Raw genomic sequence first — 26,414 nt, forward strand, 5'->3', positions numbered from 1 at the left:
CCCACCCCCGCATGCGCCCGGCTCTTTTCCGGCCGCTCGGCCCCCGGCGAGACGGTGCCCTGCGTTCCCCTGGCTCGCCCCTTCCCAGCCGCGCGCCCCGTTCGTCCCACAGGTGCCTTCCCAGAGCGAGTTGGAGTCTGCGCTCGGCCGCCGGGGAGAGTGGGGGGCACAAGTAGGAGCCAGGCGGTGAGTCCGGCGCAGAGGGGCGGGCGGCGGCTGGTGGGCCGGTACCTTTCGTAGGCGTCTTGGTGTCACGGTGCTCGGGCGCAGTGGGGCCCGGCTCCATGTTTGCAGAATGAATGAATCATGACTCTCCTTGTCCCTCAAGGAGGACTTTCTGAGGTGCACGTGCTACTGAGCACATTGCGGGGGGGATTTGCCCGGAGAGATGAGGTTCCCACTCTTGCATAGCAGAAGCCTGCTGCTTACTGCTCCGTCTCCTCTTCTGGGGGGTCGCCTTCAGGTTGGGGATTGGCGATGGTGGAAGGAGGGCGCTTCAGGCCCGCCAGATACTTGTTGAGGGTGTGCCAGGCAAGGGATTAGAGCCAGGCCTCTGCGGGGAGAAGTGTCAGGCGGGGGCCACCCGGTTTCAGAGACCAGCCTGCAAGGGTAGGCTGGTTCTGCCCTGCAGGTTACTGTAATCCGTCAGGTCTCTCTTGTTCTCCAGTAAGGCGGGAATGTTAGTGTCTGTTCTTAGCACGTCGGAGCCATGCAGCAAATCTTAGTTTTCTTTACTTTCTCTGGGGAAAAAAAATGAGCAAAGTATTATTTGTTCCCTCTCCTCCGTCCCCAAACTAGTCCCAGACACTGTAATCGCAGTTGAGTGGACATGCTTGGTGGAACTTCATTCTCCTCATCCCACCCTTTCTCCCAGAACCCACAGGCAGAGCTGGGGACCTGACCAGGAGACATGCCGGTGCTGTCCGAGGACTCAGGTGCGCGTCCCTTCTCCCCAGCACCCCTGGAGATAAGAGTCTGTGGGCAGCCCCGGGCGGAAAGAGCAGCCCCGCCTCCAAGCCCACGAGAATGTCCAGGCAGCGGGCCGAAGTGATGTCTGAGGCCGGAAGTGTGTGATGATGCGTCTGCTCTGCTGTTTCTCCGACTCTGTCCGCAGGCTTGCACGAGACCCTGGCACTGCTCACCTCTCGGCTCAGACCTGACTGCAACCACAGGGAAGAGTTGGGTTTCCTGAGGGATGTTTTCAGTGAAAAAAGCCTCAGCTACTTGATGAAGGTAAGCCCCGTTTCCTGCCAGCTGGAGAGGTGTTTCCTGGTAACCGACGGCCCGTGGGGTCCGCCTAGCCAGTCCCTGCCCCACGAAGGTCTTCAGAGTCCACTGTGCAGGGCTCTCTTGCATGCTGCCCACCGGTGGGCAATCTGTAGCCGTTGGTGCCCCGTGGTTATGAGGGGCCGTGTGGTCCCCAGGGCACACCCGGGCAGCTGGCGGGGGAGGTCCAGCCTGAGACCAGCTTGTCTTTGCAGATTCATGAGAAGCTTCGCTACTACGAGACGCAGAGCCCCACCCCGGTGCTGCACAGCGCGGTGGCCCTCGCCGAGGACGTAAGCCCAGGTTTTCCTTTGCCCCGTCGGCCTCATCCCCCACCCAGTCTTGCTTTGTCACCTTTGCTTAGCCAGGGGACTCTGGAGACCAGCAGCCAGCGGTGAAGAGGTGTCCCTTTGTCTTTCCCTCCTTCTCCCTGGGTGTCTTAGTTGGCAGGGAGGGATGCACGAGCCTTGGACTGGGCTGGGGACATGGCAACATGGTGACACCCACTAACTGTGTGTTCTTGAGAAAGTCTGTTTCCCCGGCTGTGAAATGAGAGTGCTGGGATGAGACCAGCAGTTGCCAGCCTGCTGAGGACTGGCAGTATGAGCAGCTCAGACAAGCACAGTGGATCTGAGGTCAAGGTCAGGCCTGCTGACTGGCTCCTGATGCTCATTTTTGAAAAGTACACAGATTTCTCACTACTTGTGGACCTGTCTTCTGCATTGCAATGTCGGGTTGATTGCTGAGGCCAGCTCTTTAACTGATTCACCTAGTCCCAGGAAAAGGGCTGGCAGCCCTGGGTGCACCCCGTGCCTTCGCCACTGTGGGGTGCGTCAGGGTCGTGTTAGCTTGCCAGGCTCCCAGGCCCAGACTGCCTCGGCTGCTAGCTCTGTGACCTTAAACAAATCACGCCACCGCTCTGAGCCCCAGTTTCCTTGTCAGTAAAATAGTGTAGTGCCGAGTGCCCGGACCCAGAGCACCCCTGGGTGTTGTCACAGTTGCAGGAGGGCTCTAGGGCCTGAGGCTTAGGGAGCGCCCTGGACGCACCCGCAGCTGTTCTGTCTCACCCCCTGCAGGTGATGGAGGAGCTGCAGGCCACCTCCGTGCGCAGCGACGAGAGGGAACTGCTCCAGCTGCTGTCCACCCCCCACCTCAGGGTAGTCTGCTGCAGTCCCTGCCCACCCACGCGTCTTGTGTCTCCTGGGGTGGGGGCAGGAGGCAGCTCTTGCGGTGAGACCGAGGAGAGGAGACTGCTGGCCAAGGCTCCTAGCGCCTGTGTGTGGGGTGGCTTTCTCTGACCCGACCAAGACCCCAAAGTGGCCCTGACCCTGGGAGCGTGCCAGCCCCTCTTCTCTCAATTTCCCGCAGGCCATGCTCATGGTGCATGACACGGTTGCCCAGAAGAATTTCGACCCTGTCCTCCCCCCTCTGCCCGATAACATTGATGAGGATTTTGATGAAGAATCAGTAAAGATTGTCCGTTTGGTGAAGAACAAGGAACCCCTGGTATGTGGTACCCACTTTTCTTCCCCCATCCTCTCACTGAATCCCACTTGCACCCAGAAAGCCAGGCAGGAGCCTTCCTGCAATGTTCAGCGTGAGTGAGGGCAGCTTTGTCAGGGTGGCCTCTAATCCCTGCAACACTTTCTGTGCAGGGTATCCCTTTGTCAGGCCGGGTACAGGGTACCCCTCTCTCTGGCTGGGCACAGCCTCCCACGGAGCCCAGCTCCTTTGAGCAGTTAGTGACCCGCGCACCTGTCTGGGGCCATCCTAGTCATTGTGCTCCGAGCCAGAAGTTGGCAAAAACCATGGTCTCCAACCAAACCTAGTCTCCTGGCAGTTTGAGTGAGTAAAGGCTTGTTGGCGCACAGCCAGGCCTTGCTTTACACATCTCTCGTGGCTGCCTCTACATGGGGTGGCAGAGCTGAGTAGCTGCAGTGAAGACCCTGTCGCCCACAAGGCCTAAGATGTTTGCATTTGGCCCTTTACGGAAACAGTTTGCCAATTCCTGCTCTCAACACTGAGGAAGCACGGGGCATCCACCTCCCTCCCTGACAGATGGTTATCGGCTGTGTCCTGGTTCAGCATTGACTTAGCAGGCAGAATTGCGGGGCTGTTTATTAGTTGGAGGGAAACGGTGGAAGTGCGGAGCTGAGCGCTTGCGGCAGAGAACACTCCACTGCCATTCTTCTCAACTTTCACCGAATGACCTCGCATGAACTGCTCTGCTCACAGATAGGGATCTCGCCCCTGCCTCTGTTTCCTCGTGTTCAGAAAGGCAGACAGCCATGGACTTGGCTAGTGTGTTATGGGCCCTTCTGGGTGCCAGGCCCAGTGTTGGGTGCAGACACTTTAGATGATGAAAACATAGTCCTTACCCTCTGGGTTTACAGGAGGCAGTGACCAGAGGTTTCCTGGAAGGGGTGATCCCAAGTTGAATTCCTAAAAGAGGAGCAGGAGTTTTCAGAAGGAGAGGGAAGCATTCTATGCAGCAGAACTGCTGGAGCAAAGCCATGGCAAGGTCAACAGCACAGTGTATGCAGGGACACCGAGCGGCCTGGTGTGGACATCAGTCCAGTTGGGTGGCAGGAGCTGCAGAGGCCAGGCCAGAACAGTGGGACCTTGGAAAGACCCTGATTGTCCATGCATGGCTTGACCCGGAGGGTAGTAAGGTTTTGCATAAGAAACAAGGTGGTTAGGTGCCTGCCTTAGAGAGGGTGCCTAGCCTGCCAAGCAGAAAGTGGCTTGGAGGCTGACGTCAGAAGCAGAGGACTGATTTGAGGGTGGGATCAGATAGATGAGCTTCAAAAACAGAGGCTGACCTAGCCTGTGGAAATATGGAAAAATTCAGGATGGCGCAGAAATAAATTTAATGTCACCGTGTGACTGTCTGGCTTTGGATGGGTGTCTGGGGGGCACCCAGGATAGTGACCAGGTATTCAGCTACAACAACTGTGTCACCCTGGGGCCATTACCAAGCACGGGGATTAGAAGGAGCTTAGGGCGTATGGAATTCAAGAGGCTTGCAAGAGGTAGGTTAGGTATCCAGAGATGCAGACTTGGGTGCTGCCAGCAGCTGGGTAGAACTAGGCTTGGGACCTCCTGGGTAAGGAGTATTCAGAATGAGACAGAAATCCTGGCCCTTTAATCATCTTTGAAAAGGGACACGGGTGCCTCCCTGGTGGCTCAGAGGCTTAAGTTCCAGCTTTATAAGACTGTCCACAGCCACTGCAGCACAAGTTTGATCCCCAACCAGGGAGCTGACCCACATGGCGCAACAAACATCTCCTGTCTCCCCACTGCTCCCCTCAGCAGTGTATTTCAGTCAGTCTGCCTGATCTGCTCCCCACTCTGTCTCTGGTGGATCCTCTCACCCCCTCCCCAAACCTCTGGCCTATACCCCATATGTACAAATAAATAATTTTTTTTTTTTAAATAAAAAGCTACACAGAGGGGAAGTCAGCAAAGATGAATTGTCATTAAGAAGAACTGGGAAAGGCAGGTGTCTCCAGGCCCATACTAAGAGAATTCCAGAGGGAGAGTAAGCAGAGTCAGACAGGAGATCAGAGGAGAGAAGACGGGGGTGGCGGGGGACTGGCACCCGGCAGGTGGCTGGGGCTTCGTGGCTGGGGCTTCGCCTGGTGCCTTTGAGGTTGAGGGTGGGAAGCCAGTCTGTGCTTTATGAATCTGGGACTTAACCCCCTGCGCCACCAGGGAGCCACCTGGGTACCTTTTAGAGATGCACGCGGCATCTTTAAGATGCTTGCTTGCCCCAGAGAAGCCCAGCTGGTGCTGCCTGACGGGGGTGCAGGCATTTAATGCTGGGAGAGACTTGATCATATTTTTAGGACTAGGAGAAGAACCCAGTAGAGAGGTGACATTGAGAATGGAAGAGGGAAAGGGGAGGGTCTGGGGACCAGCAGGAAACCCTCTGCTGAGCTGGCAGAAAGGCGGAAGGGCTGGGCAGAGATGCGGGGAAGTTCGAAGGTCTGGCAGCGGAAGCCGGGGGCTCTTAGCTCCTCTTTCCCGCATTAGTTACCTTACATTCAGGTGGGTGACCGGGGTGAGGCTGATAGGTGTGCCAGTGCTTGGGCACAGCCAGTGTGAATGGGTAGCATTTACGGGGCGCTTGCTGTGTGCTGCCCCCTGCCTGCACCATCTGATGGACTCCCCACCATCACCCTTGCAGCCCGCACCCCAGAGGAGCCCGGGTGGGAGAGACAAGAGGCTTCCTTGCTGAGCGTCCTGCTAGTAAATGGCAGCGCGGATTCAAACCCAGGGCTGCCCAGCTGCCGAGCTTGGCTCTTCCCCGCTGCTGTCCTGACCCACACAGTCCAGCTGTGGGCTCATTAGTGCCTTTCTCATCCCAGACATCATCTCTGCTGTGCTGCAGGGCCGAGTCCTAGTCCTGAAGCTCCGACTGGGCCATAATTGGTTCCCCTCGGCAACAGCAGACGGCCTCGTGGGCTTGGTAACCCCGTGACCGGTGCAAGGCAGGTGGAGAATTTGCAGACACGTCCTCTCCTCATTAATTGTCTTGCAAGAGGATGGGGCAGTGACAGGATGGAGAAAACACTGGCATCACAAAAAGCTTTTCTCACCAGCCGGTGACCTTGAGGAGGCTGCCTTCTCTGAGTTCCAGCCCTCATCTCTACCCTGAGGCGGTCACAGTGGCACTGTGCTTTGCAAACTGTAAAGCGCTGCATGGCACTGGTGTGAGATGTCTGTCTTTGCACCCTTAGTTGCGCAGGTCCCCACGGATGGGCCCTCTGGGCAGGGAGAGGGAGGGAGGGCGCAGGGTCTGAGGCTCGGAGCTGCTTCCTAGGAGCCTGATGTCCTCCCATGCAGGGTGCCACCATCCGGAGGGATGAGCACTCGGGGGCCGTTGTGGTGGCCCGGATCATGCGAGGGGGTGCAGCAGACCGGAGCGGTGAGTGCCATCAGTGCCGGCCCCGCCGGCCATTGTCCCCCAAGGTGCTGGCCATTGCCCCCCCCGAACCTTCCTCCTCCTGGCTGGTCCCCTGTTTGGCATGTGCTTTGCATTCTGGGAAAGGGGCCTGGAATTCTCTCCCTTTTCCGAAGCTGGTTAGAAATTGTAACCATTTGAAAACATCCCAGCCACAGGGTACTTTGGGGGGTGGTCAGAAGAGCTGGTGCACTGGCTTAGCCTGTGGTCTCGGGGTGGGGTAAAGCAGATCACCTGCGTGTGCCGGTGGCTCCTAACTGAGGTGCAGGCACAGCCTTTCCAGACACCCCGCTGCTAGCAACAGAGTGTTCTTATCCCGGAGGACAAGAACGATTGGACGCAGGCTAGGCGTCCTGGCGTAGGAGGGCGTCGCCCGGGCAGTTGGGGCATCGCGTGAGCAAGGCTGGACCAGGACCCTCAAACCCCAGTGAGAGAGCTGAAATGTGCACAGCACCTTCTGCAAATGCAGATTCTGACTCCGAGGTCTTGGGGGGGGTTCTGTACTCCTCGCCAGCTCCTGGTGTCTCGCTGCTGCCACCAGCAGCCAGACACTCGTCGCTTGTCACTAAGGCAGAGGCCGACTGACTGGTGTGAGTCTGATGACATCTTCCCTGGCGCCTTTAGTTTCCTGGTTACGGTTGGAGAAGGACATTCTCAGAGTGTGTCTGTAAACCCAGGAAGGTAAAGCGTTAAGGGTGTTTTTGAAGAAGCAGAGGTTAGAGCAGGAAGAACAGGCTTTCTAGGGCCAAGTAGCCGCATTTCAGTGCTGGCTCTTGGACTTCTCAGCAGCGTGGCCTTGGGCAAGCAGCATCATTCTTCTCACTCCCAGCTGCCCGTTGGTACGTGGGGGTCCCCCGGAGTGCCTGTGAGCGCCTGGCACCTGCAGGGACTCAGTTGGGCCAGGCCCAGCCGTGGTCTTCGGCCTCGAGTCCACCTGGGCTGGCTCTTCAGCGGGCCCAGCGGTGCCCAGTGCTGCTGCCCGTGCTGACCGCCGCCCTTGTCTCCTAGGCCTGGTGCACGTGGGCGACGAGCTCCGTGAGGTGAATGGCATCGCCGTCCTGCACAAGCGGCCCGACGAGATCAGCCAGATTCTGGTCCGTGCTGCCCGGGGCTGGGGCTCTGGAGTCAAAACAGGGTGCTCCCTGGAGTCAGGGGACATGCTGGTTTGTCTCCCTGTCTTCATGAGGAGGCTGCAGACCACGGCCTTAGAGTGTACCTGGGGGGCAGGGGAGGGCGGGCCTCCTGCCCACCTGGACCCTCACTAAGCACAGCTGCCCCGGACCCCCCCCCCCCTTTCCTGAGGACTCAGAGGGGCCTTTTCCAAAGCCCTTTCCACAGGGCTGAGGAATATGGAACTGGAAGCTGCCTCTGCGCTTTCTCGCTGTGCACCCCAGCAAGTCCCTCCCCCTCATCTGATATGTGGTTACCATGGATGTAAACATCTGGAGAAGGATCCAGTACTTCTCTCTCTAAGGAGATTCTGGGGAATTAAACTTGGGACAGAAGCTGCCTCCTGAGTCTATTCCGGGAATTGGAATTCAAACTGAGGTTGTGAAAAGCCCCAGTCACATTTTTGTCCTCTGTCCTCAGGCGTCCTCAGTCGTCCTCTCCCGACATGACACTAACTTCTGATGGTGTGGGGGGCAGAGGGGGCGGAGAGGATGAGATCTGAAGAGTGGAGGCCAGCTCTTTAAGGACCTCCCCCAACCCCCCCCCCCCCGAGTCTGCCTGCCCTTTCCCTGGTCCTTGCCCAGCCGTCTGTGTGCAGGGGCTCTGGGGTCCATTGGCGAGCCGTGTCCTGGGCTGCCAGCTTTCTTCCTGTGGGTCACCTGTGGGGTGTTGGGTCTCTCTCAGAGAGAGAGAAGGGGAGTCCCTGAAAGGCCTGAGATGGGAATACCCCTTGGGGGAAGATGGAAGCGAAGAGGGTAGTACTGAGTGGGAACCGGCCCCAACTTAGGCAGGAAGGACGAAAATGAAGCCGAATTACTCTAAATGACCCCTGAGAAAAGAAAGAAGGGCAGCTCTTGCGGGCAGGAGGATGGACAGTTGGAATTCATTGGCTTCCCATCTAAAATCTTTTGTCCTTTTTCCTTGTAAAAGTTCAAATATTTGGGCCTTCCTGGTGGTGCAGGCTTTAAAGTCTTGGCACTATCAAGCTGCTGCCAGCCCCTGCAGCCTGAGTCTGATCCCCGGCCAGGGAGTGACCCACAGGGCACAGCAGACCTCTCCTGGCTCCCCGCTGCTCCCTCAGCAGTGGATTTCAGTCCATCTGCCTGTTCTGCGCCCCACTCTGTCTCGGGTGAATCCTCTCACACACCCGTAACCCGCATCTCTGGCCTACACCCCAGTTTTTGTATGTATATAAAAAAAAATCTTAAAGTTCATATACTTAGTTTCTGAGTTTTGCTGTAGTGGATCCAGCCAGGAGCCACCAGGAAGTGAGGGCCATGCGGAGGCCGTGTCTGTGTGGCCTCCTGGGTGTGAGTTTGCAGACGGGAAGTGAGACCAGCTCACGGAGTGATCTGGACGATGCTCGCCACCTGTGTTCTCTCTCCAGGCACAGTCCCAGGGGTCCATCACCCTGAAAATCATCCCAGCCACCCAGGAGGAGGACCGCTTAAAGGAGAGTAAGGTATGGGAGTGGGGGTACAGCCTGAGGTGGGGGAGGGGGCCCCCCCAGGAAGAGGTCTGGAGTCTGGTCCTCGGCCTGCGTGCTCAGTGGAGAACCTCATTCCGTCACCGGGTGACTCACTTATTTGTACCCCGTCTCTTTCTACACCGGCTTTGATGTAACTTACTAATAAAAGACGAGGTTATTTTAATTAAAATAGAAAAACCAGGGCCATGAAGAGGAGGAGGAGGTACCAAATGTGCTTGCTTTGGGCCCAATTCAGTGACTGCCGTTTGTCGAATTCTTTGTGAGCCTGCCTCCTCGGGCCCCTCTGTGCCAGGCGCCCGCCAGATGCTAGACAGACAGAGACCATCCGTAGCGACCATCCGTAGCTTCTTGGATGCCTAGTTCAGAGCGGAGGCCGGGGAGCAAGTCCTTTGCTGCGTGCTCAGTGCTTTGGGAAGATCAGTGCAGAGTTAATGCACCTTGGAAGGCGTCACACAGGGCGCTGGAAGAGGACTTCCCTGGTGCAGAAGAGGCGGGTGGCAGGTCGGCATGGAGGCTCTGGGTAGGGTGCTACTGGGAGGCGCGGCCGGGCTGTCTTCTCAGGGGCCTCAGCGCCTTGCTAGGGGTTTTCATGTAATCTGCTTAGTGTGGGGTCTCAGGAGCCAACCCTGAGACAAGGATTCGAGGGCAAAGGGTTTACTTGGAGGTGACTCTGGGAAATAGCAGGGTCCCGGCGGGGAGGGAAGGCCACCGGTGTAGCAGGGGCGTGTCGGCACGCTGTGCTGTGGCCCCCAGAGCCTAATCCTGCCCGAGAACAAGGCCCTGTTGGCAGGGTTCTGTCATCCCACCCCGAGCCTGGGGGTATATCGCCAGCTGCTGCCACTGGGGCATCCATGCCCACCCGCTGCATTGGGGCGAGCAGAACCCCCGCGGCTTGGCAAACAGATGCAGGTGCTGGCAGCTGGAAGCCCTGAAATGGTAAGGCCCTGAGGGTGTGAGAGGCTCCCCCTTCCCAAGGGGCACCCCATAGATGGTGAGAAGCTCTTAAAGGCATTTGGTGGCTTCTTTTTTTAAAAAGATTTATTTATTTATGCATACAGAACTGGGATACAGGCCAGAGGTGCAGGGGCGGTGAGAGGATTCACCAGAGACAGAGTGGGGAGCAGAACAGGTGGATCAAGTGAAACACACTGCTGAGGGGGAGCAGCGGGCGGGTCAGGAGGGGTCTGCCCCACCATGTGGGTCAGCTCTGGGGCGGGGATCGAACTCATGCTGCAGTGGCGTTAGCTTCTTAGTGCTGTGCTTTAACCCGCTGCGCCACCAGGGAGGGCTTTGTCTTTTAAGAGGAAAGATGGCAGTCCTATTTGTTTTACAAAGTTCGCCACAGGGTGGGGAGTGGCTTGGGGGGGCTGGAGGCAGGACACCTGGTTGGAGGCCTTGCTAAGAGCCTGGTGAGAGGTTAAAAAACCCAGCTGAGGTGCTGAGAGAGTGGGTGGGAGAGGCCACTACTATGATATCAGGATTGGGACCGGCACCCCTGGCTGCCAGGGCAGAAAGTGGAATGTGATGAATTAGGCCCTTTGCATCAGGGGATGGGAAGAGACATGGCGGATGCCCGAGAAGGTGGCCCCGGCCTCCTGGCGCTCAGAGCGTGAGGAAAGCGCCGTGCGGAGCCTGGCACTGAGTGGATGTCAGTAAATGTCTGGTGATGGAGAGCAACAACAGACAGTGTCGTATGATGTTGTTCTTTCAGAGCAAATGAAGAAATAATCTTTGCTGTTTCTTTGCGCCCTTCAACTGAGCCTCAGGGTGCGGGGACTCCTGCCTGTCAAAAGGTTCTTCACTTCTGTGGTTCTACCTTGATGCAAGGCAAACTTGCTTTTTCTGAAGGGCAGAAGGATTGCCTGCCTCTAAGCCCAGCTTCCTGAATATGTCTCCTTGCGCCATGTGGAGGTGGGCTGGCCACTTAAGATTCTAGTTTCCGTGAGTGCCTGGTACCCCAGTAATACCTGTGGCTGGGTGAGGGCACCTGTCTTCACAGTCCATTACTAGAAAGTTCTTAACTTCCCTCTAACCGAATCTTTTCTGGTCCCAATCTAATCTGATTTGGATCTGTCTAGGAAACCTTTTGCCATTCTTTTTTCCTGTTTGCTGCTAAAGTAATTGAACCTTGCCAGTCAGTGGTCTGGAAATAGAATAGATAAAATAAATTCATGCCACTGAATTATAGAAGAGGCCATGTGAAAACCGCTGCGTCTTCTCACTGTCTTCTTTAAGGGGTGACCTGGGGGACAGAGTTGGGGTTTGGCCAAGTATGTGACAGATAAGATGGCATTGAGCTTAGAAAGTGTGGGTGTCACCCACCACAGAGGGGGAAGAACCAGTAATTGTAGTTCTGTTGATAATGTGTTCTTCTGAAACATCTAGATTGCTTATTTAACTGATGACTGCAGGTTTGCTAGGAGGTGTATTAAAATTAACTTGGGTTCCATCTCTGCTTGCCTTCCCTTTCTGTAACCTGACTCATCGCTGGGGTATGTTAGGTTGTTATGCTAGAAGCACAACACATCAGGTAAATAAGGAATGTTTAAGTGGGAAGGACAGATTCAGGCATGGGCCCATCTATTCTGATTCTTTTTTTTAGAATTATTTTTATTTATTTTTGCATATGAGAACTGGGGTGCGGGCCAGAGGTGCAAGGGGTGGTGGGGTAAGAGGACTTGCCAGAGACAGAGTAGGGAGCAAACAGGCAGATATACTGTACTGCACTGCTGAGGGGAGCAGCGGGGAGACAGGAGAGGTCTGCTGCGCCATGTGGGTCAGCTCCCTGGCTGGGGATCGAACTCTTGCTGTAGGGGCTGCATAGCTTGATGATGCTGAGATTTTAACCCCTGTGCCACCAGCAAGGTGGCCACCAGCCCCAGATGGCTGAAGACCAGCAAGAATGCTAACGGTGTGTGTTCCAGTGAGCTTGCTGTTCTCAAGCCTGCTGTGGTTGTCACTGTACCCATGGCCTCGGGCACAGTGTGGACACAGCTGTGCCTACCCTCTGCAGGTGTTCATGCGGGCCCTGTTCCACTACAGCCCTCAGGAGGACCGGGCCATTCCCTGCCAGGAGGCCGGCCTGCCCTTCCAGCGCAGGCAGGTGCTGGAGGTGGTGAGCCAGGACGACCCCACGTGGTGGCAGGCCAAGCGAGTGGGGGACACCAACCTGCGAGCAGGCCTCATCCCCTCCAAGCAGTTCCAGGAAAGGTGGGTCCAGGTGTGTGGGCAGACGGGTGGTCCTGGAGTGGTCAGAGGCCAACAAGTGGCCAAAGCTCTGCGCACTGAGTCCGCTCCCTGAAGGGAGCATCAAATGCCCGCAGGTTAGTTCTTGTTGACTGTAACTGTGTGACGGCCGTTTGTGACTTAAGTAAATATCTGGAAATTGGTGCCCTTAGATTAACGTGTCCTGTATAATAAATACATGCCTAGAAAACACTGAGAAAGAAAGTAGAAAAGTACAGAGAGGATGAGGCAGAGGAAGCACCCAGTCTCGCGAGCGTCTGAACAGCACAGTTCATTTCCCTTCCTGTGAATGTGAGGCCTGGCTTTTTTCCTAACTTCACCTTTTCAGCATTAGTGTTTCCCACATTGTTTCCGGTTCTTTACTATGTGACTTTTGTGGCTGTGTAATGTTTTCCAGGAGACAGGCTTTAGGGGCAGGAGGCATTTCCTCTCAGCTGAGCAGTCTCACTCCCTTCGGGAGCCCTGCTCCTCAGTCGTCTCCAATGCCTCCCTGCCACACGGCTGTGATGATCACGTTGCATGTGGATCTTCCTCTTATCCGGCTGTGGCCTTAGGGTAGTTTCCCAGAAGTGACATAGCATAGCAGTTAGGACTGCGTCACCTGCCCTGAGGCTTGCAGCCCTTATCACATCTTCCGGGTGTGGCCTGCGGGAACTCAGGGTCTCAGTGACCCTTGTGAGGTTGTGCCAGGCCAAGCAGGTGTGTGGGCATCCCCGGGCACTTGTTCGAGAAGCCCCAGGCCTGCTGAGTCGGCTCAGGGCCGGCTCTGAGATCTGTCCTGTAGTAGATGCTCCAGCTGATCCTCAACTGCTGCGGTTTGAGAACTGCTGCTGCCCTCACAGCGGAGTTTCAGGCACACAGACATGTCTGGGGCCCATGGGTGTTTTCTCAGCTCGGAGCAGGCCTCGGAAGCTGCCTCTCTAAACCGTATTAGATGATGTGCCAGGCTGAGCTCGTTGCCGGGAGAAGGGAGTGAAGCGGTCACCCACCTCGGCTTCTCTTGCACGTCCTTCTTCTGTTTCCCAGCTTCCTCAGGGCTGGGTAGGCCGGGTGAGAGTGGAGAAGGGCCCTTCCTTGAGAATCAGTCACAGGAAAATGAGCACCAGGCGACCTCGGGCACCGGGCTGGATCCTGTGAGTGACCGCTGGGCCTGGGCAAGCCTCTTCCGAGCAAGAGACCCACTTGCACCTTGTGAACCACTGAGCCCCTGTGAAAGTGGCCTCTGCCTGTGAGGCCCTTGGGGCCCTCGGGGTGTCAGGCGGTGCCCACCTGTGAGAGCCAGCCTGGGTTTCCTTGTGTTTCCAGGAGTTTCCCTCTCAATGGTTCTCTGGCCCAACTCACAGTCCTGCCCACCCCCTTGTGTCTCTGCAGACGACTCAGCTACCGGAGAGCCACAGGCACCCTGCCCAGTCCCCCCAGCCTCAAGAAGCCCCCCTGTGAGTAGAAGGATGAGGTTGGCGCCTCAGGGAGGGACTGAGACGTGGACGTGGGGACTTCGGTGGGAAGAAACGCGCTGGCTGGAGGGGGCAGCGTGGGCCCTGTCTGAGCTCACGGGCTTTAGAGGACGAGGGGTGGGTGGAGAGGCCTGAGGAGGGGCGATGGGGCGGGTCTGGGGGGCTTGGTCCCTGGAGACTTAGTCCCCAAACTTCTATGTTTGGGGCCCTCAGATGACACTGGGGGGCAAGTTAACACTTCTCGAAATGCCAACCTGTGTGTGTGTGTGTGTGTGTGTTGTCTGGGAAAGGTCACAGCTTTTCTTAGATTCCCAGGGCCTCTCTGACCCTGATCATGTAAGAAGCTCGGATGCTGGAAGGGAGTGGAAATGGAACGGAGATGGTTGTGTGTGAACCTGCACCTCTGTGCAGCCAACTTTGGCAAATAAAAATGAAGGGTGCTGGTTATATTGAAATTTCATTTTAAAGAAAATGGGAGTTTACTAGGAGTATATTTGTGCAGTATTTGAGATACACTAAGGAGTTGTTGGTCGCTTATTCGCGGAATATCCTGGCTTTATCTGGAAGCCGCCTGCGTGCTCTTTACCTTTCGGGAAGCAGCCCAGTGAAGTGGAGGTGGGGCATCCTCCTTTCCAAATGGACAGTGGGGGTTGTGGGAATGAATTGGGGCCAGATTTTCCAAGGGCCTGTGGGCAGAGCCCCTGGGTTGGAGTCCAGAATGGAGGGAAGGCTGCCCCTGCCGTGGCCCGTCTGGCCGAAGGGGGGGGGGCGCAGATCTTGGAACCAAGCGAACTCCCCCAAAGGACACCAAGTAGCGGGTGCACCGTTCGCCTGCCCTCTGGGCCACCCTGGTGGATCTCAAGCCCCAGCAAAAAAGAGCAGGTCCTGGTCCCTGCCGGCGTCCCAGAGCAAGCAGCTCCCGGGGCTTGGGGGCCGCTGCCAGTTACCCTGCCAGCCTTGCTCGGAAGGGCGCTGAGTAAGCCGGCCTGCAGGCTCTGATGCCGCAGCGGCCGGTTTGCTTTGGCCGCCAATGAGACATTCATGGGGAGGCTAATTAGAGCATGGCTGGGTTTAACGCACCAGAGCTCAGATCACGGGCTTGTTGGAGGAAAGGGAGAGGGGGCAGATGGAGGGCTTCTCACACACACGAGGCCACGGCCGCCTCAGCCTCAGCGCCTCCGGGTTCCCCTCCACTAACGCTGCTCCATCTGTCTTTTGTGCAAACCGCAGATGATCAGCCTTGTGACAAAGGTAGGCCTGGTGCTCATCCCCTCTGCTCACGTGCAGACCCCGTTTCTGCAGGCTGGGGCTGGAGGGGCTTGTTCCTCCCCCCGCCCCACCCCGGGGTCGGGGCTGGCTGTGCCTCTCTGGCCTCTCTGCCTCTCTGGCTCTGCCTCTCTGCCTGCTCTGCCGGCCAGAGGGGCCTGTTCCTTGAGGCTGCAGAGGTGCTGGGCACGAGCCCCTCCCTGTCTGCCAGCCTGGCACTCAGGGCCCCGCCTGCCATGTGCCTGCTATCCCCCGGCTTTAGCTGGGCTGGCGTGTGAGCAGGCTGGGTAGGAGGCAGGAGGCGAGGGTGGGGCAGGGCAAGGGCTCCATCTGTCCTTTCTCACAGACCCTAACTCAAGGAGGCTGAAATGGGGCCCAGTGGCCCCAGCCCCCCGCAGGACCTAGAAAGGCTCTCGGGGCCTAGGCGTGGAGAACTGAACAAATGAGAAGAACCTGTTTTTCTGGGGTGGCTAGAACATAGGGTTTCTCCTGAGTCCCACAGGACACAGTCTGGGGGGGACTCAGACTGGCCCTCCATGCCCGGGTACCTGTGGGCTGGGACGCACGTCTATGATGGCTCATGTCCACCTCAGTGCCCTCTCTCTTTGCTTCCCAGAGACCTGTGACTGTGAGGGGTACTTCAGAGGGCACTACGTGGGTGAGTAGTGAACACTGGCCCCCAAGCCCCTCCCTCTACCTGGGCACAGTCCACCTTGGGTTCTCAGGGAGAGATAGAGCTCTACGACCTGAGCCCCAAGAATCTTTCAGGAGCATCTGAGCCTGGGCACCCACATTTCCCCCAAGGTCTCTGCCAGCCTGAGGAGATTTGACCTGCCCAGGCCTTGGAGCCGCCTGTCCCAGTTTCACGCAGCCACTGGGAGCAGAGCCCTGCAGGAACAGGCCGTGGGCCACCTGCTGCATTACTGTTGCTGCCTGAGCAGTGGCTCGGGAATGTTCTCGCCACCAAACAGCAGTGCCCTTCACCAGCCCCCAGGGCACCTTCACGGCTTCTGTCCTGGTTCATCTTCAGCGGTCTTAGGGATGAAGTTTTGACTTTTCATTTTAATGTTATTTCAGACTTACTGAAAGTTGTAAATTCACAGAGAACTCCCTCAGACTTTACACCCAGATTCACCAGCTGGCGTTTTGCTGGGTTTGCTTTATTTGCATTTCCTTTTGCCATATCCTCTGCGAATCGTGTGAGAGTGAATTGTAGCCGTCATGCCCCTTCACCCCCAAATATCTCAGTGTGTATCATTCCCAAAGGACAAGGACATTCTGTTTCCAGCCCAGGGCAATTACCAGTTATCTGGGGATTTCCCAGGCCTACAGTCCTGGCGTCCAGCAAGCTGTTCATATGAAACTTTGCTGGTGTCTCAGGAATATCCTTTAGAACACTCCCCCAGGATCCAGACCACACCTTGCGTTTGTAGATGTGTATTCCCATTTCACAGATGAGGGAACTGAGGCTCAGAGTGGTGATGACTTGCCCAAGGTGAGTTGATGCCATGTGGAGCCGTGACCTTGACCCCTAACTGTTGGGTGCCAGATGGGGGCCCTTTCATCGTATTCATGTGTGTCCCACTGGAGAGGCGAGTGGGGCACAGTCCCACCTCCAGGCCTGGCCAGGTAGAGGCAGTTTACTCGGAGATCCCAGGATACAAGCCTCAGTGCCCCCCTGCTCTTCCGCCCAGCTGGTCTTCGGAGGAGCTTCCGGCTGGGCCGTCGGGAGAGAGTGGGCAGCCCGCAGGAGGGGAAAATGTCCTCAGTAGCTGAGTCTCCAGAGCTGCTGACCTACGAGGAGGTGACGAGGTACCAGCACCAGCCGGGTGAGCGGCCCCGCCTGGTGGTTCTGATCGGTAGGTGACGTTGGCGTTGCAGGCGGGGGCTCGTTTCCTGCCTTGGAGTGGGGAGGAGGGCACTCAGCAGGGTCCCTGCTCCCTGGTCAGTCTTCGCTCTTTTCTCCAGGGTCTCTGGGAGCCCGACTGCATGAACTGAAGCAAAAGGTGGTGGCTGAGAACCCACAGCACTTTGGTGTCGCTGTTCCACGTAAGGAGGCCGTGTGTGTGTGTGTGTGTGTGTGTGTGGTTTGAGACACTGTCTCCTATGGGAAGATCATGGACCCTAGGCATGATGTCCACTAGGACCCCCGGAGGCAGAAGCTGAAGGCCATTTGCCGAGCTCCCCCCTGGGTGGGAGGTGAGTCCAGAGCACGTTGTGTGCAACCTCAGCCCGACACCAGGGGCCTCCCACAAGGCGGCCCCTGCATTCCTCTTGGGTAAGGGAGCAGGTCAGGGAGGCCGGAGAGCCAGCTGGGCAATATTGCCTGGGAGCCCCCTTGGGTCGGTCCAGCCTGGCGGGGTGGCTGGGCAGAGGCAGCCGCTCTGCTGGGATCCAGCGCGGGGGGTTCCTGCTTATGGTTGTGATAAGAAAGATGAAGGGTGCTAGGTATGACCCCAAGAGCTTTATGTGCAGTTACTCCCGTAACCCTGAGAAGAGGTTAGAGGAAGACTCGGAGGCTTGGAGAGGTTCAGTGTCATGCTTGATGTCACCCCATATTCAAACCCTTCCCGCCTGCCCTGGGCCCGTTCTTCACCAGACTGGCCCCAGTAACAGACTCTTCCCTGCTACCTACCACTTTCTGCTCTTGGCTTCCCTTTCTTCTCCGGGACTCACTCTTTGTCCCTCTGGCCTTAGGGGGATGCAGGGTGGGCACCTGGTGGCCACTGAGAAGGGACATTGCAGTGGCAGTAATGGATCTTTCCAGCGTGTTCTAGAATAGGCAACTACCAAGCCCTTCATTTATCAGACGCCTCACCTGGGCCTGGGCACCCAGACTCAGAGCCCCGAGTCTGTGGGTTATCAGAATCATCTTGTAGATCCTTTCTGTAGTGTTTGGGTTGGGGAGAAGAAAGGGCCTTGGAGAGGCCATTAGGACGGTACCCCTGCAGCAGGCTGGCTTCAGAGGCCGTGGCCTTCCAGACTGCAGGTGCCTGACACAGGACACGTGGAAGTTACTCATACGCGGGTCCTTCAGAGGCCCAGAGGACCCCCGGGAAGGGATCCCAAATGGTCAGCCTCCCTGCTGTTGGGTGCTCCGCAGATGCGTAGCTGTTCTGCTTTGGTTTTGGAACGAGGAGAGTCAGGGAAGACTTTCCGGAGACAGTGGCTTTTATGCTGGGTTTTGAAGAGTAAATGGTTGCTTTCTGCTAAGAGAAAGAAGGAAGCATTTCTGTGCAGAGGCAGCAGCGTGTGTGAAGGGACACGGTGTGACCCAGTGTGGCAGAGTCAGGAACCTGTAGGTTGGAATGGACAGCGGTGGCGGGGCGATGTGAGTGGGTGGCGAGGATGCTATCCATGCATTTAAAGTGTTCCTCATGTATCAGTTGGTGTCTAACAGTTCAAAGCACTGGTCAGAGAGGTGGCTGTGGATATACCAAAGCAAGCAAACAGAAAAGAATGAAAAGCGTGCAGTCAGAGGGGGTTGTAGTGTGCCCCTTTGCTTCAGGAAACAAGGCTGGAAATAAAAGGCCCCTTCAGCGTGTCTCTAAAAGCACAGAGGCCGCTTAGCAGAGTGGTCAAAGGCCCACGCTCGGCAGGAGGCAGACCTGGCCCTGCTTACCCACTGTGGGGCTGGCAGCGGCTTGACCTCCCTCCGGCTGCCGTCACAGGTTCGTGTGAACCTGGGATGTGTCTGGCGCACGTAGGAGGTGGCTGATTTGTCACAAGCCAGCCGTGACCGTCTGAAAGGAAAGAGGACACAGGTGTGCTGCTGCACTTGCTCTCCGTGACCTGACCTCTTTCCCTGACCTTTCTTTCAAAGACACCACCAGGCCTCGGAAGAGCCACGAGAAGGAAGGGGTGGAATACCACTTTGTCTCCAAGCAAGCCTTTGAGGCCGACTTGCATCACAACAAGTATGGGTGTGGGTGGGTGGGGTGGCCCCTGGCATCGCCAGTCTCCCGTTGCACCTGCAGGGAGGGTTCCAGAATGCGTGCGGGCAGCGGGAGAGAAGTCTGCTCATCTTCTGCGCTGAGTTAGGCAAGCCAGGGAGCTCACGGCCTCTCCCCCTGGTGGTGTTTTAGGTTCCTGGAGCATGGTGAATACAAGGAAAATCTCTATGGCACCAGCCTGGAGGCCATTCAGGCCGTGATGGCCAAAAACAAAGTTTGTTTGGTGGACGTGGAGCCAGACGTGAGTTCCTGGACCAGCCGGGCATTTCTTGTTTGCAGGGTTTATGCATGAGGGGCTTGTGCGTTTCACACAGAGCACCTTGGGTTTCCCTTAAAGAAGCTAATGAAAGCGTTGATCCCTCAAACTGCAGTCATGTATGGTGGGAGTATGTGGACCCTCCTGGTGGCCCACAGACCTGGGACAGTGGCACGTGGGTAGAGAAAGTCACGCTGCAGAGGTGGCCGGGCAGGTCGTTGGTGACGTGGCAGTCAGGGCACGGGGCAGTGAGGGTAGAGGCCTAGGCTCGGTTCTCAGTCCCTCGCCCCTCCCCTTACAGGACAAGTGAGCTCTGTGGCTTAGCACATCACGGAGGGAGGGGTGGGGGGGCGGCCCGAAGGAGAGGGAGGGAGGAAGGTGGCCTGTGGCAAGCTGCAGGTCCCTTTCCTGCTCTGCACACCTGCATCCTGTGTGAGCATCTTTTTTTTAAAGATTTATTTATTTATTCATACAGAACTGGGGTACAACAAGCCAGACATGTAGGGGGCAGTGAGAGGTTTCACCAGAGAGAGTGGGGAGCAGAACAGGCAAGTCGAGGAAGTACACTGCTGAGGGGAGCAGTGGGCGGGTCAGGAGAGGTCTGCCATGCCATGTGGTCACCTCCAGGGCGGGGATGGAACTCGCACTGAAGCGGCTGCGGCCTGCAGGCGGCTCACAGTGCTGCGTCCTAACCCGCTGCACCTCCAGGGAGGGCCCGTGAGCATCTTTTTAGCCTTATCTTTGAGGAAAACTTCTGAGCTTTGAACTCAGCCTGGGAATCCCCCTCCCCGGCCCCGCCATGATGGAACCAGATGCCTGATTTCTATGGTACAGGGTAGGCTTTGATATATAGAAGTTTGCTTGAAGCCGATTTCAGAAAAGCACCCTGTGTCTGTACAGGAAATCCCTCACTCACTGGGGCTGCTGGGCATTAAGAGTCAAAATGAAAAATTTAAATTTCAGAATTTTATTTGCACAGATAATTAGAGCTCCAGGGTCTGAGCAGTGGTGCCACTGAGCGGTGACTTTGGGAACTCCCTCCCCACCCCCATCCTTGGTGAATGGGCCTCCAGGCTGCCCAGTGGAAGCCTGCTGTCAGGCGACTGAGTGCCGTGTGGAGGTTATGGGATGGAGCGCACACAGCATTAGCGTTGGCATTTGAAGAGCATCTTCTGTATGGCAGATTTCCGAAGTCTCTCATACTCTGAACTTGCTTTCTCAGGCGCTGAAACAACTGAGGACCTCAGACTTCAAGCCCTACGTCATATTTGTAAAGCCTGCCCTTCAGGAGACAAGGAAGACGTCCCCCACGGCCCCAGCTGGCGAGGACGCAACAGCCCCGCTTGTAAGTTTCAAGTTGGTTATCTCTTTTCTGAAGAAGCCCATTCCAGGGAGTGAAGGGCCTGTACCTTCTGCTGGAGATCGTCTTTCCATTTTGCCTACCGGTGAGAATTAAGGGGTCACGTGTCCAGAGGGGCTGCCCATTCGGGCAGGGCTGGGCTGGTTCCGGCCCATCATCCTCTGCTCCCTCCCAGGGAATAAAGGGCACACAGGGGACCTCCGAGCCACATGGATCTGCGGAACTCCTAAGCTATTTTAAAATTGAAACACCAAGGCCATTCTCCGGGCCCTCAAATGAGGTTGCCTTAATCCATTTCTAAAACAAGAAGATGAGCTCATCTGATGTGTTTCTAAATGAACTTCTGCTTAAGTGTCATAGAGTCCTTGTTTAGCCAAGTTGGTGGCAGGAGTTTCCACTAAGAAACGTGATACCCGGCACAGTCCTCCTAGGAGACAGGGCCCGGTGACTCATCTTTTCTGGTTCTAAACGGGGTCAGTGAGAGGATGTGCTGGCAGTTGTTGTGGGGGAGTCAAAAAACCCAGCTCCAGTGTAGACACTGCTTGCTGTCCAGCACGGCGAGTTCCATCTGAGGGAGGTTCTGTTGCATCTCCCCCAGGGTGCAAGCTTCGTTGGTACCAGTTCCGTGTTGTGGTTGTTCACACCTACTAATTACTCAGTGATGGCAAGAGAGAACATTAGCTGTCTCCCCCTCCCAGAACTCTGGGAACATGATACTGATAAAGCAAAATCAGAAACAACCTAAGTGTCCAATAGCCAGGCTTGGTACGACATTCCCCATATGGAATGGAATATTATATAGCCCAGCACAATCACATGTCTCAGGAATGGTCGATGATATAGCCAAATGCAATAAAATGTTAAATGAAAACAGCAAGGTATGATTCTAAGTTTGTGTCACATACAAAAGAGGCTAAAATCAATTCTCCCTCAGTAGTGAGCTCAAGACTTGATTTTGTTTTCCAGTATTTTCCCCCTTTGGTGGTAGGGATTAGCACCTTCATTGAGGTAATATTCATGGACCACACAATTCATGTGTTTAAGTTATACAATGGTGTATTCATAGAATTGTGCATTCATCACCAAAATCAGCTTGGTTTTTTTATTTTTTGCTTAAATTACATATGTCATGAATGTACAAAACATATTTTGTTCTTCATTAGCTAAAAATATTTTAACCAAAACTGTCAAAATGGCAGTGGTTGGCTATTATTTAGCCCAGAGTATTTGGTTTTAAGAGTGTTGTTCTAACTGTTGATTCATTGAAATCTAAAATTTTTTTGAAGATTTATTTATTTGTGCATACAGAGCTGGGGTACAGGCCAGACGCGCAGAGGCAGTGAGAGGCTTCACCAGAGACAGAGCGGGGAACAGAACAGGCAGATTGAGGAAGTACGCTGCTGTGGGGAGTGGTGGGCGAGACAGGAGAGGTCTGCTGCACCATGGGGGTCACCTCCCTGGCTGGGGATCGAACTTGTGCTGCAGGGGCTTCTGGCAGCTTCAAAGTGCAGCACCTTAACTCATTGCACCACCAACTTCAGGGGGGCCCTGAAATCTTAACTTTTTAGTAGAAATGTCAATAATTTTTTTACAAGACTGTATGTGATTCAGAGGTTTAGGGTCACACCTCCTCAGATGCAGGCTTCTACACCACACCCACCACCAGGGCACCCAGAGTACCCACTGGACCCACTTCCCCACTGGTTTCATAGGTTTGGCACACATTCATCAACCCCAGTAGGAACCCGGAGCCCATTAGAATTTCCCCTCCTCCATTCCCCAGGCCCCTTCCTACTTCATGTAACCATTGGTCTGTTTTATCCTGGACTCATTTGTCCTAAACATTTGTGTCATCGGAATCATAAATAGGTATCTTTCAGTATTTGGCTTCTTTTAATTAATGCTTTTAGGGTTTATTCCTGGATCAGGTTTTCATTATTTTTTCTTTAAGGTTCAATTTCAATATTTATGCATGTAAGAGCTGGGGTACAGGCCAGAGGTAGGGTGGGGGGTGAGAGAATTCACCAGAGACAGAGCGAGGAGCAGAACAGGCAGATGGACGAAGTACACTGCTGAGGGGAGCAGTGGGCAGGTCAGGAGAGGTCTGCCGCGTCATGTTGGTCAGCTCCCTGACCAGGGATCGAACTCCCGCTGTAGTGGCTGCTTCATAGAGCTGAGACTCCCTTGAGCCACCAGGGAGACCCTTCACCCTTTTTTACAACTCAATGATAGCCCATGTATAGAGGACCATGTTTTGTTTATTTATCAATCAATGAACATTAATAGCTACTTTTTTAGCTATTATGAATGATGCTGCTGTGAACATTTGTGTACAGATTTCCCTGTGAAGGTGTTTCATTTCTCGCGGTCATATACCTAGGTGTGAAATTGCTGAGTAACTGCTGATCACGCTCTGATTGTTTCTTGCTCCGACGTTCTTCCACAGCAGCTGCGCCATTTTCCCCTCACACCGCCCATTCAGAGCCCAAATCTCTGCCTCTTCGTCAGCACCCATTGTATGTCTTTTTGATTATAAACAGCCAGTGTTGTTAAGCGACAGCTCACTGTGGTTTTAATTTGCATTTCCCTAATGACTAATAATATTTAGCCTCTTGTGTTTATTGGCCATTTGTATATCTTTAGAGAAATGTCTGTCACTTTGGACATTTTAAATTGGATTATTCATCTTTTTATTCTCGAGTGGTAAGAATTCTTTATATAGCTTGGATTTCAGAAGGCCCTTATCAGCTAGATGATGGATAGATGATAGTTGATGATAGACGATAGTTGATAGATGATAGTTGTTTTTTTATTTTTCTGATATGGCCTATTAAGCACAAAATTTAAAAATTTTAAGGAAGTCTGATGTATCTAGTTTTTTCTTTTTCACTGATATTTTTGCTATCATATTTGAGAAAGCATTGTCTAGTCCAAGATCATAAAATTTACTCCTCTAGTTTAAGGATTTATAGGTGTATACTTAAGTCCCTTGTCCACTTTCATTTCTTTTTTTTTTTTTTTTTAAGATTTATGTATTTATGCATCAGAACTGGGGTACAGGCCAGAGCTCCAGGGGGTGAGAAGATTCACCACAGACAGAGTGGGGAGCAACAGGCAGATGTTCTGCCTGTTCCGAAATACACCGCTGAGGGGAGCAGCAGCTGAGACAGGTGGGGTCTGCTGCTCCCTGTGGGTCAGCTCCCTTGCTGGGGATCGAACTCGTGCCACAGGGGCTGTGATAGCTTCGCAGTGCTGCACTTAAACCTGTTGCGCCAGCAGGAGGGCCCTGTTCTGCTATTTTTTTTTAACAATTATTTTAGGGTTAAAAGAATTTAGTCATCAGGAGGCAATGACATTTGAAAAAAGAGCCAAGAAGACATAAGGGAGAAGAAGAGCCTAGAATAAGTCCTAGGACACAAAGAACATTCTATCAAGTTCTCAGGTCCCCAGAAGTCGCCGTTTGGAGGGAGTCAGAACTTCCTCCAGCCCATGGTTGTCTTGTCCAGAGAAGCAGAACTGTTCCCCGTGACTTCCCCTGACCGGCACCTCCACCGGTTCCAGCTCCTCTGGGATATTCCCGGCAGGCGGGCAAGCAGTGCACTTTTCTTGTCTTTTCAGTTCACCCGCCAATTGTGGGTGCCCCACTTCCCTGAAACGGGCGTCGGGCGTCATTCTCAGCATGAGAAGGCACCAGGCTCACAGGGGGCCTTTAAAATGCAGCTGCTGGCTCTGCTCCCAGGGATCCTGGGTGGTTGTAAGTAGGGCTAACACGGACCCTTTCCCCGATTTGGATGGGCGTAGGCAGAACCCAGACCCTGTTGGAGAAATCTCGTCAAAGCCTGAATTTCGGGTGACCTTCAGTGTTTGTCTGCTGTGTGGCACCCACGTCCCAAGCCCGGGAGCCTGCGGCATCAACACAATTTGGGCATTGTCTCTGCATCAGCTTGCTGCCCCCATGTCAGTGGGCTTCTGCTGGTCCAGTGTGGGCCTGGGGCCGCGTGTGGGGGGCGTCTCTCCTGTGTGCAGTTTGTGACTGTGACTCCTGCAAGGGGGTGAGCTCCATCTTCAGAGGCCAAGAAAAGACTTCAGAGAACTTGAGGCTGCAAAACAAATGCCCCACATTTAAACTCCATTAGAGAGCTTTTCAGGATACAAATAATAGGAAGGTCGAGGTACTTAGTGGCAAAAATGTTCCTTCAAGTGGCTAAGGGTGAGCAGGAAAGGTGCGAGGAGGAGGGAATTCCAGGAGCAGCCTCCCGTGCTCCAGGAGGTGTGTGCAAGGGGTGGTGGAGGAGCCAGGGCTGGGGCGTCAGATGTTTTTGAGAGTGACAGAACCCCTGCCAGGTTCTATTCCGAGTGGAGGACCTTCTCCCAAGCTGATGTAGTTTTTCTGCTCCAAGTGGAGGAGAGCAGAGAAGAAAGTACCTCCAGGCCTCCTCTGGGTTCTTTGTAGCAACATGCAAAAACCTCCCTAGCCCTGCAGAACAGACCTTCTGAAGCTGCAGATGCTCTTCCTAATCTGGTTTGATGGTGACGGAAGAGAAGAGAAGGTTGTGGAATGTGGAGTTCTTCCGGAAAGGACAGGCCTCCTCCCCTTCCGTAGCAGCATATAAACACTGACGCCCAGAGTGGAGGACAGAAGACAACAGAGGATGGGAAGGATAGACAGGGGAGAGAGGGCAGTGCCAGCTTCGGTTTCGTAATTTTACTTTAATCTGCTACTTTCCATTTCTTACCAAACCCAACTGTCAGGCAACCCCTTGAATCCTGTTAGAGATTCTTTTGATGGCGACGCAAACCCTGTGTGGTTGGATGAAGGAGAAATTCTCGGCTGTCTCCACCTGAGCCAGGAACGTAATCTAATGAAGACAGCAGGCGGCCTCAGGAAGTGGGAGATTTGACCGGGGTTGTCCCAGCACTTTCTTAAATAATTCTACTGTGCTGGAATTTGGCCCTGGTATGAGGAAATGCAAAGAATTGAGTTCTACATTATCAGTGTCCAAGTCTTCCGCAGACATGAAAGTGACTTCACTCTCCCTCACCTCCCCCATTAAGCCAGAAAATGCTTGCTTTGCTTTTATTTTTATTGAAGTCCCATTTAACGTGAGACAGCTTCAGATGTGTCTGAAGTGCTTACTTTCATACAGTTCATATTATTTACATCTTGTAATTATTTCATCAAATTATTCCGCAACACAGTAATACTATGTCTTTGGGACAGGAATTGTGATTTTATGTATATGTGCTCATAATCCGCATCCCCCAGAGCTCTGCCCTTCAGGTTCTCAAACATGTCCTGTGACTGAATGCATGAACAGTGCTCATGCTCAGTAACTGTCGCGGGGAGTTTGCTGGGTACCGTCAGGCACAGTTGTTGTGTATGCGTTTGGCTTTTAATGAGCCAGAGTCATCCACACACCACTTCACAATGAGGAAAGTTGGGAACTCGACCCACAGCAAAGGCTGTGGGCTGCTCATTTGGGATCCACACCCCAGTGCTCCAGAACCGCCCCTTTCCTTGCAGGACGAGGAGCAGCAGGAGATGGTCGCCTCCGCCGCCTTCATAGACCAGCATTACGGGCACCTGGTGGACGCCGTGCTGGTGAGCGAGGACCTCCAGGCCGCACATGGCCAGCTCACAGTGCTGCTGGAGGAGCTGAGCAAGGACACTCACTGGGTCCCCGTCAGTTGGGTCAGGTGACTCGACCCTAGACCGTCCAGGTTGGAGAGGACCCAGAAGACCACCCAGTCCAGCCCTCCCAAGTTACCATGAAGGCTTTCCAGCGTGGGAAGGAACAGCATTTGCCATGAACTCCATCATCAAGAAGAGTTTAAGTGGGAAGCTTGCTTGTTGTTGGTTTTGTCTGTTGCTTTTCACTGGGCCCCTTTGGAGCAGAAAACCCAGTGAAGAAGGGGCGTCTCACAAAGTAACACATTTCATTCATTAAAGTGTCGCAGGCAAGTGGACCCTGATTGTTTATACCAAAG

At 54.6% G+C, this 26,414-nt stretch overlaps 1 protein-coding gene across 1 annotated transcript; it reads left to right on the forward strand.

Moving 5' to 3' along the window:
- The first annotated feature begins 115 nt into the window (after positions 1-115).
- MPP3 (membrane protein, palmitoylated 3 (MAGUK p55 subfamily member 3)) lies at positions 116-26,414 on the forward strand. Its single transcript, XM_004684109.2, has 19 exons — positions 116-186; positions 875-935; positions 1,115-1,233; positions 1,482-1,559; positions 2,343-2,423; positions 2,635-2,772; positions 6,115-6,196; positions 7,241-7,326; positions 8,790-8,864; positions 11,905-12,101; positions 13,509-13,573; positions 14,822-14,842; positions 15,474-15,515; positions 16,552-16,716; positions 16,826-16,906; positions 18,681-18,774; positions 18,943-19,051; positions 20,289-20,411; positions 25,951-26,414. Exons 2-19 carry the CDS (start codon positions 911-913, stop codon positions 26,125-26,127), a joined length of 1,758 nt encoding a protein of 585 aa, XP_004684166.1. The 5' UTR covers positions 116-186; positions 875-910; the 3' UTR covers positions 26,128-26,414.

The sequence above is a fragment of the Condylura cristata genome, unplaced genomic scaffold (genome assembly GCF_000260355.1).
Source record: "Condylura cristata isolate star-nosed mole 26May11 unplaced genomic scaffold, ConCri1.0 scaffold00017, whole genome shotgun sequence".
Lineage (NCBI taxonomy): Eukaryota > Metazoa > Chordata > Mammalia > Eulipotyphla > Talpidae > Condylura > Condylura cristata.

Coding starts and splice junctions, on each gene's coding strand:
- MPP3 (XM_004684109.2), top strand. CDS start 911: ATGCCGGTGCTGTCCGAGGACTCAG. Junction 1,234..1,481: donor GCCTCAGCTACTTGATGAAG/GTAAGCCCCGTT, acceptor TTGTCTTTGCAG/ATTCATGAGAAGCTTCGCTA. Junction 2,773..6,114: donor TGAAGAACAAGGAACCCCTG/GTATGTGGTACC, acceptor CCTCCCATGCAG/GGTGCCACCATCCGGAGGGA.